The 21,535-nt window shown below is 45.9% G+C and overlaps 1 protein-coding gene across 1 annotated transcript; it reads right to left on the bottom strand.

The window, feature by feature from the left end:
- Positions 1-203: 203 nt before the first annotated feature.
- On the bottom strand, positions 204-10,194 carry tnfaip6 (tumor necrosis factor, alpha-induced protein 6). Its single transcript, XM_072397763.1, has 6 exons — positions 10,049-10,194; positions 7,572-7,709; positions 6,746-6,907; positions 3,257-3,485; positions 687-727; positions 204-515 (listed from the first exon to the last, which is right to left on the bottom strand). The coding sequence occupies exons 1-6, from the start codon at positions 10,146-10,148 to the stop codon at positions 415-417; spliced, it is 771 nt and encodes a 256-aa protein (XP_072253864.1). The 5' UTR covers positions 10,149-10,194; the 3' UTR covers positions 204-414.
- Between the last annotated feature and the right edge of the window lie 11,341 nt (positions 10,195-21,535).

The following is a 21,535-nucleotide window of genomic DNA, read 5'->3' as shown; positions in this document are numbered from 1 at the left end:
AATCTCCAAAACAAATCTTGATTATTTTACTAAATCTGCAGGAAAACATTCAGTCATTTACAGCTGCTGGAAATGTGATGTGAAAAAACTCTCCTGGGTGACAAAAGAAACTGAAATCAGACTGAAACCAGAGATTTATCCTAATAAATCATCACCAAAGACACCTCCTATGTTTGCTGTTGCTGTGAGAGCGCATTTTAGTGTGAAAGTCAACTCAAAATAACCACAAACCACCATTTATTAACCATTTAAACCATTTATTTAGCATTAAGCTACACTGAGCACTGCATTTATTTTCAACAGCACAAAATTCCACCTTGTTTTATTCCCAGAATTCTTCCTTTAATGACTCATCCATACAGACACTGAGATAACCGACGACATGAAAACAGCAGCAGCAGTTTGAGAAAAACATCAGTACAAGCTGTGTGTCGTGTTCAGGGCGACGTATTGTAACTGGAAGCCGCCGGCGGTGACGGAAGCATCCGAGAGAAACTTCAGCGTCATCACGTTTCCTGTAAAAACAACAAAAGCTTTGCTGGAGTGTATGGAAAGCCATTTAAGCCAAAATTAAACAAAGACAAAAGAGCATTCTTATTTACTTTATGTTTATCTAAGCACCATCAGTGATACAGATTCATTTCTTTGCTTTTGCCTTTTTATGTAGAATTAAGAGGCACGCTCACCTGTACTGATGATGTCATCGGGTAAATAATCGCCACAGAACCTGGAGACAGATTAAATAAAAAGAGATGCAGCAAATTTAATCAGTATTCATGAAAATATCCTGCAGTGTGGAGGATGCAGGGGTTTAAACTGCCTCAGAGTATGGTAAAGAAAGGCCTAAAAATCTGTTCTCAAGCCCTTTTCACGCACTTTATTTACAAATTAAAGAAAAGTCTCAAAGATATCAAAGAATGAGGCTCAGTGTTTGCATGATAAAAGCCAAGATCTGCCACTCAGCCCGGTCCAAAAGCCAGCAAGAAGGAATATGGGTTTAAAACCACTGAAGGTCTGAGCTGCTCTGATGTGAAAAGTTAGGCTGGTCCAAAGATTAGGAGCCTCAGCCGAAAAGACTCCATCACCTCCACCCTTTAGCCTGGATCTCAGGTGGTCCTAAGCCAACAGATTCAAAGACCCCGGTGCTTTGGGTGGAGCGTGAGGCTTCAAAAGCTCAGACAGGTAAGGGGCCGCCGTCCTGTGATGAACAGCCTGCAAACGGCTGATCAGCACCAGCATTCAAAGAATTACAACCCAAACGAGAGGTCATAAAAGCCTGAATTACTCTGAATAAAGTGATGTCGGTCCTCGCTTTACTGGGGAGTCTTAACTGGAAAAAGCTCGGCTGGATGTACGATCGAAGGTCGGTTCCTTCGCAGCCAGGTGACAGAAAGCAGATTGTTCAAAGACAACCATTTCCTTCTTCTTTTTGTTGAGATTACGAGCGTTTAACTCCGGCCACGATCCCAAAGACAGTTACTGCCTGTCCAGAGACGCAGGAGCAGGAAGGAAGGACCCAGAAGGTTTTATTCCAACAATCTAAATCACAGCTGGAAAAAAACTGGAAAATGCACAAGAAAACTGACGAAACTAAACTGTGGGAGGAAACAACGAGAGAACAACAAGGAGGATACGGCGAGCATGACGGTGCGGATCTGATAAAGAAGGAGAGGAACCCAGGAGACGAAACGCTGGGGAGGAAGTGATTACTGAGCAAAGACACCTGAGGATAATCAACACTGGAGATGGGTGAGGAACTGGAGACTGACAGGGAACTGGGAATGATGATGAAGCTCATGGAAACTAAGACTAGAAACAAGAACACAAAACTAAACCAGAAAAACACAAAAACACTACCACTGTTACTTTGAATCAGAGGATAAATCTGTAAATCATCAGCTGTGCTTTTTAATAATGAAGCCTTAAGGTGCCCCACAGGTAAACTGAGGACCTAATCTAACTGTCGTCTGAGGGATGAGACTGAAAGCATCCCAGGTGTTAAATAATGTTGTGATCTATGGTCCAAAAGTACCAGAACAACCAGGATCCACTGAAAAAAGCAGCTTATCTAAAACATCTGTTTCTGTGCTGCGGCTCGACTTGAAACCAGGAACAGAAATACTGTTTGAGACAATGTAAGCCTGCAGTTTACCATATATTTACCTTTTCTGAGACCTTGGATTAAAAAACTAGCTTAGAAACAAGTGCAAAATTAAAAAAGTAGAGTCCAAACAGTTAAATCCAGATGTGCTTATTGATGAGGGGTTGAAAGCAGCTGGAACACAATCAGAGAAATTGATCAAATCCACAATAGATTGGACATGAATGTTAGAAACTTCCTATAAATCAGTGTTTCCCAACCCTGGTCTTAAGGCCCTGCATGTTTTCCATGTTTTCCTGCTCCAGCACCCCTGATTCAGAGGAATGTTTATGTTTATGTTTCTGTATTTAGCAGCTGCTTTTATCCAAATGAAGATATAACAGCTTTATAAAAGCTAACAATAAGCTACATAGAAGGAACCCAGGAGTCCGACTCTGTCAGAGGGGACAGAGTAGAGATAGGGTGCAGGCATAGAAGGAAGTGCAGAAAGATAAAGTGCAGAGATAGAGGGGGGAGGGAAGTACAAGGTAAGTGCTGGGATAGGAGATGCTCTCTGAAGAGCTGGGTTTTCAGGAGCTTCTTGAAGATTGGGTCGTCCTCAGCGTTCTGCAGAGCTTAAAGACCCGACCCATTCCTCTGAATCAGGAAAACATGCAGGGCCTTGAGGACCAGGATTGAGAAGCACTGCTATAAAAGACAAGATGGGAACCAGGCGACCTCATGTGCTGAACTATTGCATTTAAGGAGAATACAAAGGAGAAACAGCTGGATCCACAGCGGGAGGAGAGGGAAACAACCCGATTGTTATGTTAAATTAAAGTAATATCCCAATACGAGCTGGTTGAATTCTCTAAATGTGAAGTGAAGCTTTTCAGAGAATGTGAAGGTAAATTATCTCGTATTAAAGCGCCACAATGTAAGAATCCCCCTGCGATACGGTCCATGTTGGTTCTGTGGTGTCGTTTGGCTAAAAGTTGATCAGATGAAGGCAGGAGAGGAAAAAAAGAAACTGATCTTCAGAGGAGACACTGAACCGTGGTGCTGAGGAACGAGATGAGCTCAGAATAATGTTCCTTAATGTGAAATTCTCATGGGACAGTTAGCAAGACACAGCGCTGGCTAACGGCTGCAGTGATGAAGCAGGGAGATCCTCACCTCCCAGCGAAGCCCGACACGTCGTCGTAGCTGTCGTACACCTCCAGGTAATCTGCGAGACACGACGTGTCGTCCTCCACGTCAAACTCCAGGAAGTGGAGGTGGATCCTCTGACCCAGACGGGCCCTGATGTGCCAGTAGCAGATCTGCCCGTCCTGATACTCGTCAGGGAACCCGGGAGACTGAATGAGCTTCTGCTGGTCGGTCAGAACTCCACCGCACTCCTTAGCTGTCAGAAAAATGAGAGATTTGGTGAGAAAACACATTATTTTTTTCTTTGGAACCCCCTCAGGAGGTCAGTTAAGAATCAGGCCCATTGATGGCATGTTTTTAAGGGCTTTTTAAGGGTTTTCTATCCAGAAAGAGAAAGAGGGATGTTGCAGCTCTTTGTGTTCTTTGGGATCACTTGTATTTGTTAGGAGGCCTTCTTTGGGCAGATGTTCTGGTGTCTTCAGCACCAAGAGGCAAAAGGAACAAAGGAGGCTGGAAGCATTGTGGCTCAGCTCAGCTGCCTTGAAGGGATGAACTGAAGGAAACCCGAACTACAACCATCAGTACTGTATAAGTTATAAATGAGTTTATTCTACAGTTTCAGCAGCTGTTTGACAAAGTAAAGCTGGGGATATTTTCTGTGTTTGACCAGTAAATTAGCATATTTCATCCTATCACAGGCACAGGTGAAGCCTGTGAGATGATGCAGTTACACCGACTTCCCACCAGAGTGCGCCACCGGTTAGATCCTTCCAAAACGTCCATCACAAGATTAAAGCTGAGCCAAAATGTCTCAGATCTACAGAGAGTTCCCAGCGCTCTAAAATGGAAAACTCAGAGATGAGTTTGTTCAGCAGCAGTTTGAGGAACACAGGAAATACAGAACATTACGACCCTGTTCGTTATTTATCAGAGACACAAGTTGTAATCTCACCGTCTCTGACTCACAGATGAAGCCTCAGTTAGCTCCTCAGTTCTGTTTCACACCAACATGGAAATAAGCTCAAATATTTCAGCTCTTTTAGAACATTTCACACCAAAGTCTTGGAAATTTCTCTGCTGCCTTCACATACGCCCTCTTGTCATGTAAACATATGGACTGCTTCAGAAACTGGACGGTGGTCGCAGTCATAAATCTGTTTAATTGTGTCTGAAGGCCGAAGCTGAGCAGGAAGTGAACGTTTCAACAAGATCTTGGTCCTTAGTAGGGTTAATGAAGGGGTTCATGAGCACAAAAAGCCTCAAACAGCGGACTGAAAAAGGCTAAAAGATGAATCCGGCAGCGAACAGTCGGGTGTGGCGGCTGTGTTTTAGTTATCTGTTCCACCAACATCTTATCCTGCCGGTTTATTCTTGGTCCAACCTCGATAACTCACAGGGTGGGCCTGAGACGTGGTTTTGAGTCAGGATAAAGGAGGGTGAAGTTATCTTCACCATCGGTCAGTGCCGACAGCTTCCTGAGTGAGTCTGTGGCGCCTCAGGCTTTATGACGGTTCTTAACCTGTTGGCTGAGGCCTGCTCCACTGGGACTCCGACTATTTTAAGCTGCTGTGTATCAGAGTTTCAGTTACACAAACACCATTATTACTCCTCCACTCCCACTTCAAGTAGATAAACACTGAAATGTGCCCCATGTGTTGATAGCTTTTGTATTAACAATCAGCTGAATCGGTTCTCTGTTCTTCTGCTCCCTTGGGCCAAACATTTACAGCCTCTATGAGCTCTCTTTAAGCAGAATCTCCTTCCAGAGTGTAAATATTAGAGCAGGTTTGTGTGTATTACACGTTGAGCCCATTAGGATTTAACTCTCTCCATCCTGGATGTTCCTAAACCAGAACCAGACCTAAACAGAAGAAGCTGTCTGATTCACTGATTTACTACGGTTTCCAGATCTCACCATCACCGTGTGATGCAAACAAATGCAGCTTCTCGACAAAAATTAACCAGATATGAGGTTAATTTTGCAATTGTTGTGAGTTATTTGTCAACACTGACAAGATGAAGCCTTAAAAGTCACGTAAGTGGGTGTAGTTAAAGTGTTTATTACTGTTTTGTGGTTGTATTGAAGAAGATTACAGAGGATTGTAAGTGAATGTTCTCATTTACATGTGCTGGGGTCATATTTGCATCATATACTTATAATTTTCTTTGCTTAGATGTATCTGAGTAATCACATCTAACAGAGTTTGCTGCTCAGAAACAGACAGGCCTCAAAGAAAGTGAATTTTTTCCTAATTTGCTGGTGTGCGAAATACCAACCATAAAGTGCTGTGTGAGATCAGTTCAATATCAGGGAACTGACTCGAGTCGATTGTTTCTTGTGAGCAGTGATGTTAAAGGTGACATATTCTGCTCTTTTAATGAATTTAACACAGTTTTCTGAGGTCAGATACAGATAATTACTCTATTGATCCCAGAGGGAAACAGTTTAGCAGTTAGCTGTAAGTTAGCAGTTCGCTGTAAGTTAGCAGTTAGCTGTAAGTTAGCAGTTAGCTGTAAGTTAGCAGTTAGCTGTAAACTAGCAGTTAGCTGTAAGTTAGCAGTTAGCTGTAAACTAGCAGTTAGCTGTAAGTTAGCAGCAGATGCTAGCAAACAATGCTTTCTCATCAACAGTGATGGACCAAGCCGGAGATGTGCACAGCGTAACTCGTAGTAATGCATGTGCACCGTTAATTACTGCGTTTAAACATTTTGGATATATTAACCTCATTAAACAATTACCTGGAGACCTCCATCTTTATCAGAAACATGCCGATGATGTAAGGCTAACACACCGAGAGCGGTACACGACGTTCAATGTAGCAGCGAGAGTGAGGAGAGGACCGGTGTTGTGTTGGAAACACACCTTAAACACAGCTGCAGGTTGTCTGAGTTACAGAACAGAACCGTTCAACTAGAAAGCTTCAGCTAACAAAGTAATGTGGGAACAATAATGTTCATCTTTCAGAGAGGAACAGCAGTAACTCCTTAGAAGTTGGTGTACGTCATCTTCATTAGCTAAGCTGTTAGCGTTAGCTGCTGCTAAAGGAGGAAATAAATCAGTAAATAAACCATGAGGAGTTATTTCTCAGATATTTACACTTACATTGAAGTGACATACGCCAACTTTGGTCTATGTCACTTCAGCCCTCCCCCGTTACTACAGGTGTACCCCAGGGCTCAATCCTGAGCCCCTTCTTTTCAACATTTACCTCATTCCCCTTTAAAATATTTTCCTATAATATAGCATTCATGGATGACACCCAGCTCCGTCTCTCCAGTAAACCCACTTCTACCCACTGCCTAATGAATTAAAATCCTTGTTTTCTTCAAAATTGTTTTATCTAAACTACAAAACTGAATTTCTTCTTCTTGGTATAAAATCAAGACTATCCAAAGCTGTCCCGTTTTACGTTGTTTTTAGTTTCTTCGAGATTGTTTCTGTGATTTTGTTGTGTCCTTAACCAAATGCATTGTTACATTATTTACTGACAACATTAAAGTAAAAGTTGTACTCACAGTTTGGGTTGTAGCAGTAAACATCCCATTTCTCACTTTTGTTCAGTCTGTGTCCGTAATCAATGATGCCGACTCTACCAAACCCACAGTTGGTGCCAGCTTTGACGATGGGGTAGCCAACGTGTCCTCTGTCAAACCATCCCGCAGCACACACATGGAAGCCTGAAAAAGAGAAAAAAAGACCGTTTTTTTGCTTCTACAACCCAACCACATGCTGTTCAGAAGCTTCCTTTCATCTCCTACAAACAGGCCTGTGGATAAAAGCCTGCTGGTAACCACTGCAATATTTAGTTCTTCTTATTTGTGGAGATGCTCGGAGTTTAGATAAGAATCAGCAGAACAGATGGATAAAAGAGGGGCGTCTTGAGCCGCCTGGTGTGGGGAAGCTCGGCTGTAACCTCAGACAGGGAGGCAGCCATAGTTAGAAGCTGGATTCAGTTTGAGTGACACAGAAACAGGGATTTTTCCCATCCTAGAAGGTGTTAACAGGCTTTTACAGCACTTGAGGGATGTTTAAAATTTGCCAGTCGTGCAGCAGTGAAGGACTCGTGGAAAAAGATGAGTTTGACTCACTGCTTCACATTAACCTTTAACCCCTCCCTGCATGTTAAAAGCATTCCTGCAGTTATAAGTCGTGTTATATCAGAGTCCTGTCCGCAAACCTGATGCTGAAAGTGTTTTACAGGAGAAAAAGACGAGCTCAACACAAGCATCAGGAGGAATGGATTAATGATGTGCATGAAACAACATCAGGCTAACAGATCAAACAGCTCGCTGTGGCTTGAGGGAACCAGTGTTAGGATGACAGAAGAACTGAGCTGCAGACCTATTTGACGCGCTGCCTCCAGTTGTTCATAAGTGGCCAACTTTCCTCCCTCGTATTTGCAGACAGCCTTGGCCTCTTTATATGTCAGCTGGTATCTCCCTTTGCGCGACTCCCGGTGGTAAACTCCAGCTGCTTGTTCTGCAGAGAGGGAAAACAGAAAAATTAGCATGAGCTGCTGAGGGCGACTCTCACAGTCGCTTTCATCCCAGCTACGTGTTTAAGGTCCAGAACTAAACTCAGAGAGACTGACTGTTTTTTTTATTTTTCAGTAGTCACTGGTCCTCTCAACATGGAGTCCTCGACTGATCCTGCTTTGGCTTAACACATGCATGACTGCAAAACTTGGCAGGATACACTCAAGATTAGCCAAAAGCAGTTATTTTGATCTTTTCAACCTGTTTGATGAATGTTTCTACACTAATCAAACCCACGTGCTCACTGCCTTTCATCCTTTCGTCCACCTAACAGAGTCATTTTCATAGATTAAAAAAATGTAAATCCCTTTTACTTAAAATTTAAATTTTAACCTTGATTTTTTTTTTCTGGTGTTACAAGGCCTATCATTAGCAAAAACAACACTTTGGGAGAGAATTTCTGTTTTGAATCTGCAGAATAAGACCAACAATTTCAGAAAGTTGAGATCAAGTAGTTTGTTCCAAGTAGAATATTTGAGGTCAGGGCTGTTTTGCAAGCTTGGTGACAAACTATTGAAATGTGAAGAAAAAGCTATTTGTTAGCTTGCGGCTAGCTGCAGCCAGCGGCTAAAAGAGAGTGATGCTAACTGCTTGTGAGTTAACCAGGTCTTGACCTGTACAATTGGACTGACCCGGTGTAGCAACTAGCTGCTAGTTAGCTGTAAGTGGACCCAGCCAATCAAATGGGTGCTAGCAAACAGATTTAGCCCAGCTAGCACTAGCTGCTAGCCACCGCTAGTGGGCAGAAATGTAAACATGGCCAGATTAGCATATTCATAGATAAGTGGCATCAAAGCCAAACCCCACTAAGTATATTTTTGGTTGAAAAGATGTTAAGATATGCTAAAAATAGATGGTTTGTGGATGTCATGGCTAATATTGTGCAAAATTAACTGCATAAGTGAGAGTTTAAAGTTTTCTCAATGTCCATTTGAAGATAATATTAACATTTAGCCCAGATTTCACCACGACTGAGATAGAAACAGTCCCATAGTGAAAGAAATTGAAACGCTTCATTCTTTACTTTCACATTAATAATGTCACTAACTGAGCTCTTCAGCCATGTTGATATTTAAAGCACCACCACAGTATTTTACCACTGATTTAGGAAACATTCAGTCTGAGGAGCTGTTGATTCTTTTCTGTACTTTGAAAAAGTTTAGATACTGTTTAAACCACTTTCACTGCAAACAGGAACTACTTCAAATGTGTTAAAACTTGATTAGCTATTTTAAATTTATGTATTCAACCTCCCTCTTTACAATGTGCTGGAATCAACATGCATGTACAGCTCGTTTATTCAATGAGTGGAATCCAGTGAAATATAAGTTTGGAATTTCCTTATTAACCAATAATGTTTTTCTTTCAATTTACAGCTGAACAAAGTGCTGAAATTTTGACTTGTTGATATTATAAAAAAGTATTTTCAGCAACAGAAAAGTGGGCGAAAGTTTAAATCTTTTATTCTCTTGGATTTTAGCACAAATGACTTCAGTTGACTTACATATTTACAGATATATGTGAGAGTATTATTGATGGCTAAATGAAAGTTATAACTGCATAGTGTTAAAATCTAGTTCTCAGGTGGCAAATCATTTCAGGGCCATGGAATTCGTTTATTGGCAGCAGTTGGTTGAAGATTAACAGCTTCTGGAGTGCATCTTGACACATCCAAGTCAAACCATTTATCAAAATAAAACCTGCATTTTTACCTCATTAAATTAAAAAAGGATGAAGTTAGAGTTGAAGGTGTCTGTTTGGGAAAGTCAGCAGCTTGTCTGAGTCAAATCTTAACACCTATAAGCTGTGATCTTCATATTATTTCACCAATATTTTCAAAAACACACGCGGAACATGATTTTCTGAGAGAATAGAAGCATTCAGTGTTGCATGGTGTTTTCTGAGGGTCTGGAGAGTTTGCAGAGCCCTAAGATGAAGTCATTTCCACTTGTTTACGGTCCTTTTGCAGCACAGCCAGGTCGTAAACATGCTGTTTGGCACAAGCAGCCGGACTCCTGTGCGTTTAGTCTTTGTTTCTCCTGACAATGTGCCTTTAAATCCAAACAGTGGTCATAAAACAGACAAGCACTGAAAAAGTAGCTTAAAAAAGTGAAACAAACCAGAAAATCAGCAGCGATTACGCACACAAAACAGTTCTAGGTGCTTCGTGTCTAGATTGGATTCTCAACTTCATTCCAACCAGAACATGAGAGAAAAGGAAGGAAAAGTCAAGCTGAGTAACAAAGTTCTGCAATTTCCAGCAAGACAAACAGATATATTTACCCAGCCATATAGAATTGTGAAATATTCCATTTCTGTAGCCCCATGCCTGCGCCTCCTTCAGCAGGAAGCCGAGTGTCCAGAGGAGAGCCAAGATGTGCATCCTGCAGCCGTGAGCGAGCAGCTGTTCTCTGCAGATGTTGCCAGCAGCTCCGTCCTCCGCCGCTCTGCTGCTGCTGCTTTATAAACAGACTGCAGCCTCCCAGGAGGGGAGGGGAGTGTACTGGGAAGGAATTAAGCACCGGCTGAACCACTCTGGCTGCTTTACTTTTACAGGCTGTTCATTTTCTTTCTGGTCTTTCACACAATTAGCAAAGTGAAATGCTGCAGTTACACCTTCTAACCATTTAGATTTGGTCCAGTCTGGACCAAACAACCCACACAGAGAAGATAATAAGAACATTTCCTGAGAAACATGGCAGTCTGTTAGGCTTGGTGGAGGCTGTAGAAGACCCACATGCTGAACAGCGAGCCGGAGGTAGATGGATGATTGCTGGAGGATTTTATCAAACCGGAACTGGAAACCTGAACATCTGGAAAGGCTCCAACATTACTGAAAGGTATAAACAGGTTTTAGAGCAACATCTGCCCCCATCCAGACGATTTTTCTCTGGTTTTGTTTGTGTCTTCTTCCCTAAAAGTTTGGTTTCCAGTAAGCGAGCAGCTTGTAGCGCCACCTGCTGACCACACTACGCACGCTCGGTTGTTCCCTCCAATTCAACTGATGGAAAACACAACATTTCATGTTGGGAACATTTAAAAAAACTGACAAACAGAACAAATATTCTTGTTTTATGAGCTGTACATTAGTTTTGATTCTGGAGAATGTGAACGTTTAGCCTGGGAATAAATTACGGGTTCAATTTGAGCCGGAAAATGGAGCAAAGGTGGAGTGAGTGCCTTTTTTTACAGGCATCATAAAGGATTTGTTTGCCGAGCTGCAGAGTTTCGTGATGTTTCTCTGCTGGTGGCCTTCACTGTGACACTTAGCTCTTTTGTTCATTGTTCACATCATAAGAAGAACTGATAAATAAGTTGAGTTCTGGTTCAGCGGGGGGGGGCTGAAGCTCTCCTGCAGCGTGTCGGCAGTTACTCAACAGCACAGGCCAGTGTGGGAGGCTTTCCAGATGTGACGCGTCTCCCACGGCGATGGGGTTCGTGATCTGAGGTCAAACACGGACAGAGTTTTAAAGCCAGATGAACGGCAACGTCCACATTTCTGAGAGACTGAAGCTAAATTTGATGAGAAGTTGTTGCTTTTTGTCTTCTGCAGCTGATCTATTTGATATTAAGAAGCCAGCTGACCCCCCCCCCCCCAAAACGACCAAAAACATGTCGTAATTTGGGTTAAAAGTACGTCAGATAAATGCTAAAACCAAAGAGTTGTTATATCTGACACATATAAAACGATATCTTGAGTGATAGGTTGATGTAACACCAACACACCAGCGGCTGGCCGGTGAATTGGTTCCAGATCTGGGAGGAAATGATCTGTGCCATCTTAATTCTCGGAGCACCTCGTGCAATAAACCCACACATGGAAAGTCTGTCTCAGACGTTGTAATTGTGACATACTGTACATTACGGCTGCATTTTAATAGAAGATGCATCATTATTTCCATGTGTCCAACAGCTAAAGGAAACGCTGTCAACGGCTGTAACTCAGTAAATCATTTAAACTGCTGACACCATGTCTGTTCTGAGGTTAATTAATGTACAAAAACATCATGAATTTACACAGAAATAGAAGAAAAGGCTATTAAATTATAAGAGAGCTCATAGCTCAAATGAAAAATACAGCAAGTTAATGAAAATAACATCTGAGCAGATGCAAATAAAAGGATTTTATTTTGAACATTTGGACCTGATCTCACCTTGTAGCCATTAAGCTGTTTTTATTTCTGTTGTTTTTGCTCATTATGTGTCAGATTGAAGAGATCTTTGTAGGTTGAAAAATCCCCAAATATGAGAATAAATCAGAAAATTAAAAAAAAACCTCCAGCAAGTAAGAAAAACATTAAAATTTCACATTTGAGTTGAATTTGACCCCAGAAAAATGTGTCAAATTGTTAAAAAGGGCAGAATATGTCGACTTTAAGCATCATTAAAAGGACGAAGTACTGGTTGAGGTTTTCGTTGGGTGTGTTACGGTGTAAGAGAGGTCGGGAGAGGAGGCTTTCTCTGAGGAGATGAGTTTTAGAGAGTGCATTTGGTGGCTGGTTCCAATAAATAAGAACAATCTGGACAGAGACTGCCTCGTTTGTTGGGGGGGGCAGAACCAGATGAGGTTCCTTAGAGCTCAATTCAAGGAGATACCGTAACAAACAGGGGTCCCAGCACCGAACCCTGAGAAACGGGGGTCTGGTGTGCACGTCTGTCCTTGATTATGCACTAAAAGAACGCTCAGAAAAGTGGGATTCAAACCAGGAGTGTGCCTTGCTTATTACCTCAAAGAGAGCAGATAGAAGGATGCAGATAGAAGGATGCGGATAGAAGGATGCAGATAGAAGGATGCAGATAGAAGGATGCAGATAGAAGGATGCAGATAGAAGGATGCAGATAGAAGGATGCAGATAGAAGGATGCAGATAGAAGGATGCAGGTAGAAGGATGCAGATAGAAGGATGCAGATAGAAGGATGCAGATAGAAGGATGCAGATAGAAGGATGCAGATAGAAGGATGCAGATAGAAGGATGCGGATAGAAGGATGCGGATAGAAGGATGCAGATAGAAGGATGCAGATAGAAGGATGCAGATAGAAGGATGCAGATAGAAGGATGCGGATAGAAGGGTGCAGATAGAAGGATGCAGATAGAAGGATGCAGATAGAAGGATGCAGATAGAAGGATGCAGATAGAAGGATGCAGATAGAAGGATGCAGGTAGAAGGATGCAGATAGAAGGATGCAGATAGAAGGATGCAGATAGAAGGATGCAGATAGAAGGATGCGGATAGAAGGATGCAGGTAGAAGGATGCAGATAGAAGGATGCAGATAGAAGGATGCAGATAGAAGGATGCGGATAGAAGGATGCAGATAGAAGGATGCAGATAGAAGGATGCAGATAGAAGGATGCGGATAGAAGGATGCAGATAGAAGGATGCAGATAGAAGGGTGCAGATAGAAGGATGCAGATAGAAGGATGCGGATAGAAGGATGCAGATAGAAGGATGCAGATAGAAGGATGCGGATAGAAGGATGCAGATAGAAGGATGCAGATAGAAGGATGCAGGTAGAAGGATGCAGATAGAAGGATGCGGATAGAAGGATGCGGATAGAAGGATGCAGATAGAAGGATGCAGATAGAAGGATGCAGATAGAAGGATGCGGATAGAAGGATGCGGATAGAAGGATGCAGATAGAAGGATGCAGATAGAAGGATGCAGATAGAAGGATGCAGATAGAAGGATGCGGATAGAAGGGTGCAGATAGAAGGATGCAGATAGAAGGATGCAGATAGAAGGATGCAGATAGAAGGATGCAGATAGAAGGATGCAGATAGAAGGATGCAGATAGAAGGATGCGGTTGGTTACTGCGCCAAAAGCTGCAGAGACGTCAGAGAAGATAAAGACTGACGCCTTCAGGGCCTCAGAGAAGTGGCCAGACTGAAAAAAGGCTGTTCTGTAAGAGGAAGTCTGAGGCCCGTCTGATAACATTAGACAGGAATCCACCAGGTGAAACTGGCCAGTTGTAACCAGGGTTCTGAGTCTGCTTTTTGACCAAAGGTGTTACCTGAGCCTCTTGGAAATGTGCCATTTGAACCAGGGACGGTCCGAAAGAAGATGGACCGAATCTTTCACGCCTCATGTTGAGCTTGAGGTAAGAAGCCGAACGCAGGACTTTCAGACGTGGAGGCAAAGGCAGGCAGAGGTTTTATTTAAACTTAACTGAAGGCGGTGCCTTGAGAGGCAGGAGAGAAAACAGAAGACAGAAAGTAACAGAAAACAGGATGTAGGGGTAATGAAAAGAAACAAGAGTACACAACAGAATCTGAGGACTGAAGCAGAGGAATAAGAGACTAAACTAAGGTTCTGAGGAATAACTGAACCAGAGCACAGAACCCAAAACATGCAGAAACAGGACGGATCGTGACAGAATCAGGCCCAACGACCATGAATCAGGACGGCTGTCATCAGTGAGTAAAGCAGTCAAAGGCTGAGCTCAACTGAAACCTGTAGTAGTCTGTAGTAAATCCTGGAGAGTGTTTCTGAGCACGTGGAAGATAATTACTGCCCTGAAATGACGTGAAGTTCTCACACATGTTCAGAGCTGGTTTTATTACTCAGATTCTCACAGAGGACGTCTGTAACTGGACTACATCCAACCGACCCACTCAGAGAAAAGGGGGTGTGCACGGAGGACAATGCTGCCTTTGTTTCTTTTTTATTACAGTAATTCTTACAATCTGCTCCCACTGACTTCCACGGATTTACATTTTGGAGCAGGGTCCTCCCTGCGGCGGTCTATGACACACATCCAGTCACATCCACACCAGACACAAGCAGTTAGCAGAAACACATTTAGTCATCCCTCTGGTTTCCCAACTGAAACATGGTTTCCAAAGTAAACTTGTGTGACGTCACATAAGTGTTGCTCATCACCTTCACAGGAGATATTACTGGCCCGTCGCATGTTGAATCTACAGCCAGTTATGTTGCAGGAAGACAGGAAAAATGGGCTAAAAATCGAACTTTTTCCTACTTGTTTTTAGGTCCAATGTATTAATAAAGTTTGTCAAAATGAAAAAAATGACCCACGTGAGGCTGTGCTGAAAATAATGACACCAAACAGAGCAAGCTTTTTAGTTTTTAACAGTTTTTAAGGTGAAATATGAAGGTGAAATCAAAAGTAGCTTTAAAAAAAGGCAAATTATAACCTGGGCTAAAGACAAAATGTGAAATATCTTGAGTTCATACTGTCTACAATCAACTGAAAAGTCAAAGTTAATGGAGGAAACGCTGTAGGGAGACATGTTTTACTGTATAGATCTACATATAAAAAGCAGTAGACTGAAACGGGAGTATTTTCACCTCTTATGAGCTCTGGCGCCCCCTAGTGTTCACAGATTCAAACTGTGAACCAATTAAAGGGAAATTTAATTTATAAAATGCCTTCCATGTTGGAACGGATCACTGGAAATATCTGGAGGATCAACAACCCTTCACTGTCCAAGAGGCCCTGGATGATCTACACCTGGATTAAGGAGGATGAAATTAAGCTTAATTCAGGTAAAGGTGAAGGTTTGACACATTAAACGACTTAGAAATGGAGGTCTGTGACTCAGTCTGAGTCCTGGGGTGTCATGAAGGGTAACGTGTGATGGGATGATAAGGAACTGCACACAGTGTGGCAGAGCCTGACCTTAAAGTCAGGCTTTAAGGGTCGTCCTGGGTTCACCTGAAGCAGCTGACAGGTACCGAGGCGCTGCAGCCTCTGGTTAAACCTTGGGTTTGGGAGGAATTCGGTCATGTAGACTTCCGTAGACTTCCGTTAGCCTCGAGGATGTTAAATATAAACCATATGGTGACCTGGGAGGAGAACTGTTCACCCAAACTGAGGATATTGTTTAAGGGGCATTTGGCACTTCTACCCTTTTATCCAAAGTGACTTACAGGTCATGAGATCCTTCCCCAAGTGGAGGAGTTCCAGTATCTCGGGGTCTTGTTCACAGTGAGGGACGAATGGAGCGGGAGATTGACGGCGTCTGCAGTGTTGCTCTGAACCGACCCGTCGTTGTGAAGAAGGAGCTGAGCCAGAAGGAGAATCTCTCTATTTACTGGTCAATCTATGTTCCCATCCTCACCTGTGGTCAGGAGCTGTGGATAGAGACCGAAAGAAGGAGATCGCAGATACAAGCGGCCGAAATGGGTTTCCTCCGGGAAACCGGTTTCCTCCCTTAGAGATAGGGTGAGAAGCTCAGTCATCCGGGAGGGGCTCGGAGTAGAACCGCTGCTCCTCCGCATTGAGAGGAGTCAGATGAGGTGGCATCTGGTTAGGATGCCCCCTGGACACCTCCCTGGTGAGGTGTTCTGGGCCCGTCCCACTGGGAGGAGACCCGGGGAAGACCCAGGACACGTTGGAGAGACTATGTCTCTCGGCTGGCCTGGGAACGCCTCGGGGTCCCCCCGGAAGAGCTGGAGGAAGTGGCCGGGGACAGGGACGTCTGGGTTTCTCTGCTCACCCCTACTGGAGACAGTACCTTTCATGCAGGGGATTTGAACCCTGGTCTCCCACACAAAAGGTGGCAATGATACCAATATCCAGCCCCTCAATCCCTAAGACCCGCCCATCGTCTTGGCCGAGCTTCTCTAGGGATGGACGAGGTTTATGTTTCTGTTTCTGTATTTATCAGACGCTTTTATCCAAAGCGACTTACAAATGAAGATATAACAGCTTTATAAAAAGCTAACAATAAGCTCCATAGAAGGAACCCAGGAGTCCGACTCTGTCAGAGGGGACAGAGTAGAGATAGGGTGCAGGCATAGAAGGAAGAGCAGAAAGATAAAGTGCAGAGATAGAGGGGGGAGGGAAGTACAAGGTAAGTGCTGGGATAGGAGATGCTCTCTGAAGAGCTGGGTTTTCAGGAGCTTCTTGAAGATAGACAGGGACGCCCCTGTTCTGGTAGCGCTCGGTAGGTCATTCCACCATCGTGGGACGACACATGAACAGAGTTTGGATTGTCTTAGGCGTGGTGTAGGAGCTGCTAGACGACAATCCTGGGACCAACGGAGGGACCCAGTTGGGACAGAAGCCTTTGCAAGAGCATTCAAGTTCATCCCGAGATGCTAAAGGTTCTTTGGTGTCGCTTGGAGGTCTGGAACAACACCTGTGAAGTGGCAGACCGGGATGCTGGTTCCCACTTTACAAAAAGGGACCAGAGAGTTTGTTCCAACTGCAGGGGCATCGAGTACTCAGCCTCCCCAGGAAAGTTTACTCCAGGGTGTCGGAGAGGAGGCTCCTGACCGATGGTCCAACCTCAGATTCAGGAGGAGCAGAGTGGTTTTCACCCAGGTTGTGGATAAAAAAAGGTGGAGCAAAACTATATATTCACCCCCTAAAGTAAAAAAAAGCTTAAAGAATTATATATTCACCCCCCTTAAAGACTGTAAGGGTTTGTCTTTATGAGCCACTGGGATGTTTGGACAGGTTCTGCTGGTGTTCAGCAATCTTTTGGACATGCCACAGATTCCCAGCTGGATTAGGTTTTGGGCTCTGACTGAAACATCTAAACGTTCCCCCTTAAACCACTCCAGAGCTGCTTTATCAGTAAGTTGAGGGTCATCGTCCTGCTGGAATGTGAACCTCCGTCATAGTCTTAAATCCTGTCTTTACTCTGGTCTAATCCATCGTTCTGAGCAGTTTTCCAGCTTTTTTAGTTCGTTTTTTCACAACTATCATTATTTATCCACCCCAACATAACTTTACACCAATTTAATTACTTGTTTTTGTTCTGTGGCCTGTGTTGGATGTTTTCTTGTGGTGAATTCCTGCTGCACACAAACTCAATTGAATTATTTACACTATTATAGCCACCAGGGGGCAGCAGAGGACAGGATACAGTTGACTGTGCTGCCCTCTGGGACAACTGGAGATGCATTAAATAAATTCCAGCCTTCTTTATGCTTTTATTGCACTGAAACAGAACCTCAAATTCTTCTGAAGTGTTTCAAGTATCTTTGTGTGCTGGAGGAGCTTCATTTAGAGCAGGGATGTCAAACTCTGCTCCTCGAGGGCCGCCGTCCTGCAGATGTTTCCCTGCTTCAACACACCTGGTTTAGCGGGTTTGTGCAGAACTTAACGATCTTTTGGAGAGATCCATTTAATCTGAACATCTAAAAACTTCAGGACAGCGGCCCTCGAGGACTCTGGTTTGATGTCCCTGATTCAGAGGAACAGAAGGAAAATGCAAAATCTGCACAGTCTCTTGATACATTTATCCAGCTGAATCATTAAGCAGGGTTACTGTCACGCAGGAGAAAGCTGGGTGGCACCAGAACCTCGGATCAGGAGGACTGTACCATTATTCAGCTGCAGGAGCTCAAAGATGGAGGATCTGAGACAGAGACTGAGTTCAGACTGCAGGCCTTAATGCTCAGTTTGCTGCTCAGATCAGATTCTCTGTTGGCCCGTTCACATCAGTCAGTGTGATACTGAGCCGACCCACATGTGTCCGGGTAACGAAAAGAGGCTGAGGTTGACCACATGATGACGAGGCCCAAATCGCAGGTGAAAAAACTGGATTCTGTGCTGTTTAAAATGTGAAGAATCGGATCGAGAGGCTGAATGTGGTCTTTCTGACTGTCGGACACGGGTCACTGAGCTTTGTGTTGCACGTGGCCTGATTGTGTCGCAGCCGTGTGATGTCAGAGCCCATCAGCGCCATGTTCAGGGAAGCATGCCGACAGCCCACACAGGTCTCTGGTCCTCACATGTTCCACATTTATTTGTGTAAATTTGTGTTTTTAGCTCCAAATAAATGTACTTATTTGATAGTTTTTAATCCCGACCGACAGCGACCGACAGAGACCGACAGAGACCGACAGCGTCCGACAGAGACCGACAGAGACCGACAGCGACCGACAGAGACCGACAGCGACCGACAGAGACCGACAGAGACCGACAGCGTCCGACAGAGACCGACAGAGACAGACAGAGACAGACAGAGACCGACAGCGACCGACAGAGACCGACAGCGACCGACAGAGACCGACAGCGACCGACAGAGACCGACAGCGACCGACAGAGACCGACAGAGACCGACAGCGACCGACAGAGACCGACAGAGACCGACAGCGACCGACAGAGACCGACAGAGACCGACAGAGACCGACAGCGACCGACAGAGACCGACAGCGTCCGACAGAGACCGACAGAGACCGACAGAGACCGACAGAGACCGACAGCGTCCGACAGAGACCGACAGAGACAGACAGAGACAGACAGAGACCGACAGCGACCGACAGAGACCGACAGCGACCGACAGAGACCGACAGAGACTGACAGCGACCGACAGCGACCGACAGCGTCCGACAGAGACCGACAGAGACCGACAGAGACCGACAGCGTCCGACAGAGACCGACAGCGACCGACAGCGACCGACAGCGACCGACAGCGTCCGACAGAGACCGACAGAGACTGACAGCGACCGACAGCGACCGACAGAGACCGACAGCGACCGACAGAGACCGACAGAGACTGACAGCGACCGACAGCGACCGACAGCGACCGACAGCGTCCGACAGAGACCGACAGAGACTGACAGCGACCGACAGCGACCGACAGAGACCGACAGAGACCGACAGAGACCGACAGCGTCCGACAGAGACCGACAGCGACCGACAGAGACCGACAGAGACCGACAGCGTCCGACAGAGACCGACAGAGACAGACAGAGACCGACAGCGACCGACAGAGACCGACAGCGACCGACAGAGACCGACAGCGACCGACAGAGACCGACAGAGACCGACAGCGTCCGACAGAGACCGACAGAGACCGACAGAGACCGACAGAGACCGACAGCGACCGACAGCGACCGACAGCGTCCGACAGAGACCGACAGCGTCCGACAGAGACCGACAGAGACCGACAGAGACCGACAGAGACCGACAGAGACCGACAGAGACAGACAGAGACCGACAGAGACCGACAGAGACCGACAGAGACAGACAGAGACCGACAGCGACCGACAGAGACCGACAGCGACCGACAGAGACCGACAGCGTCCGACAGAGACCGACAGAGACCGACAGCGTCCGACAGCGTCCGACAGAGACCGACAGAGACCGACAGAGACCGACAGCGACCGACAGAGACCGACAGCGTCCGACAGAGACCGACAGCGTCCGACAGAGACCGACAGAGACCGACAGAGACCGACAGCGTCCGACAGAGACCGACAGAGACCGACAGAGACCGACAGAGACCGACAGAGACCGACAGCGTCCGACAGAGACCGACAGAGACCGACAGAGACCGACAGAGACCGACAGCGTCCGACAGAGACCGACAGAGACCGACAGAGACCGACAGCGTCCGACAGAGACCGACAGAGACCGACAGAGACCGACAGCGTCCGACAGAGACCGACAGAGACCGACAGCGACCGACAGAGACCGACAGCGACCGACAGAGACCGACAGAGGCCGACAGAGACCGACAGAGACCGACAGCGTCCGACAGAGACCGACAGAGACCGACAGAGACCGACAGAGACCGACAGCGTCCGACAGAGACCGACAGCGACCGACAGAGACCGACAGAGACCGACAGCGACCGACAGAGACCGACAGCGACCGACAGAGACCGACAGCGACCGACAGAGACCGACAGAGACCGACAGCGACCGACAGAGACCGACAGAGACCGACAGAGACCGACAGCGACCGACAGAGACCGACAGCGACCGACAGAGACCGACAGCGACCGACAGAGACCGACAGCGACCGACAGCGACCGACAGAGACCGACAGCGACCGACAGAGACCGACAGCGTCCTACAGAGACCGACAGCGTCCGACAGAGACCGACAGCGACCGACAGCGACAGACAGCGTCCGACAGAGACCGACAGAGACCGACAGAGACCGACAGCGACAGACAGACACCGACAGAGACCGACAGAGACCGACAGCGTCCGACAGAGACCGACAGCGACCGACAGAGACCGACAGAGACCGACAGCGTCCGACAGAGACCGACAGCGACCGACAGAGACCGACAGAGACCGACAGCGTCCGACAGAGACCGACAGCGACCGACAGAGACCGACAGCGTCCGACAGAGACCGACAGCGACCGACAGAGACCGACAGCGAACGACAGCGAACGACAGCGACCGACAGAGACCGACAGAGACCGACAGAGACCGACAGAGACCGACAGAGACCGACAGCGACCGACAGAGACCGACAGAGACCGACAGAGACCGACAGCGACCGACAGCGACCGACAGAGACCGACAGCGACCGACAGCGACCGACAGCGACCGACAGCGACCGACAGAGACCGACAGCGACCGACAGAGACCGACAGAGACCGACAGCGTCCGACAGAGACCACCAGGTGCAGCAGAAGCTGAGGACAGAAACGGTAACGAATCAGCAGGGTGAGCGGAAAGAAGCTGGAAGGAGAGTCGAAGGGAAGTTCTTCAGCCTAAAGAAGGAACTGAAATATTCAGATATTCAGGAATGAGACAGTTTTTCTCAGAGAAGAGGAAGATGACTCACAGGAAGGACTCACTCTCTCTGAAGTGGTTTGTCCTGTGGGGAAAGTGGACGATGGAACAAATCACAGCAGAAGTCATCTCACAGCACTTTGTGGAGAAAGTAAACCAGTTAAGTTTGATAAGTCGTGTTGAATAAAGACCGTTCATCCAATTCATTATAATCCAATTCTTCATAATTGTATTCATATTATAGCAGTTTGTAAAAACCTGCTCAGCAAAGGGAACCACATCACTTTGACTCGTTCTGAAGAAGCTACAGCAGGG

This window comes from Leuresthes tenuis, unplaced genomic scaffold, assembly GCF_036924035.1.
Source record: "Leuresthes tenuis unplaced genomic scaffold, fLeuTen1.0.hap1 SCAF_12, whole genome shotgun sequence".
Taxonomy (NCBI): domain Eukaryota; kingdom Metazoa; phylum Chordata; class Actinopteri; order Atheriniformes; family Atherinopsidae; genus Leuresthes; species Leuresthes tenuis.
This window is presented reverse-complemented; position numbering and strand designations above follow the sequence as displayed.

Bases quoted from the DNA above. Each gene is read 5' to 3' on its own strand.
- tnfaip6 (XM_072397763.1), bottom strand. From the start codon at position 10,148: ATGCACATCTTGGCTCTCCTCTGGACACTCGGCTTCCTGCTGAAGGAG. The intron at 6,908-7,571 runs GTCTGCAGCTCA...TCTCTTTTTCAG, and splicing joins GGAGGCAGCGCGTCAAATAG to GCTTCCATGTGTGTGCTGCG. The intron at 516-686 runs GTGAGCGTGCCT...TTGTTTTTACAG, and splicing joins CGATGACATCATCAGTACAG to GAAACGTGATGACGCTGAAG.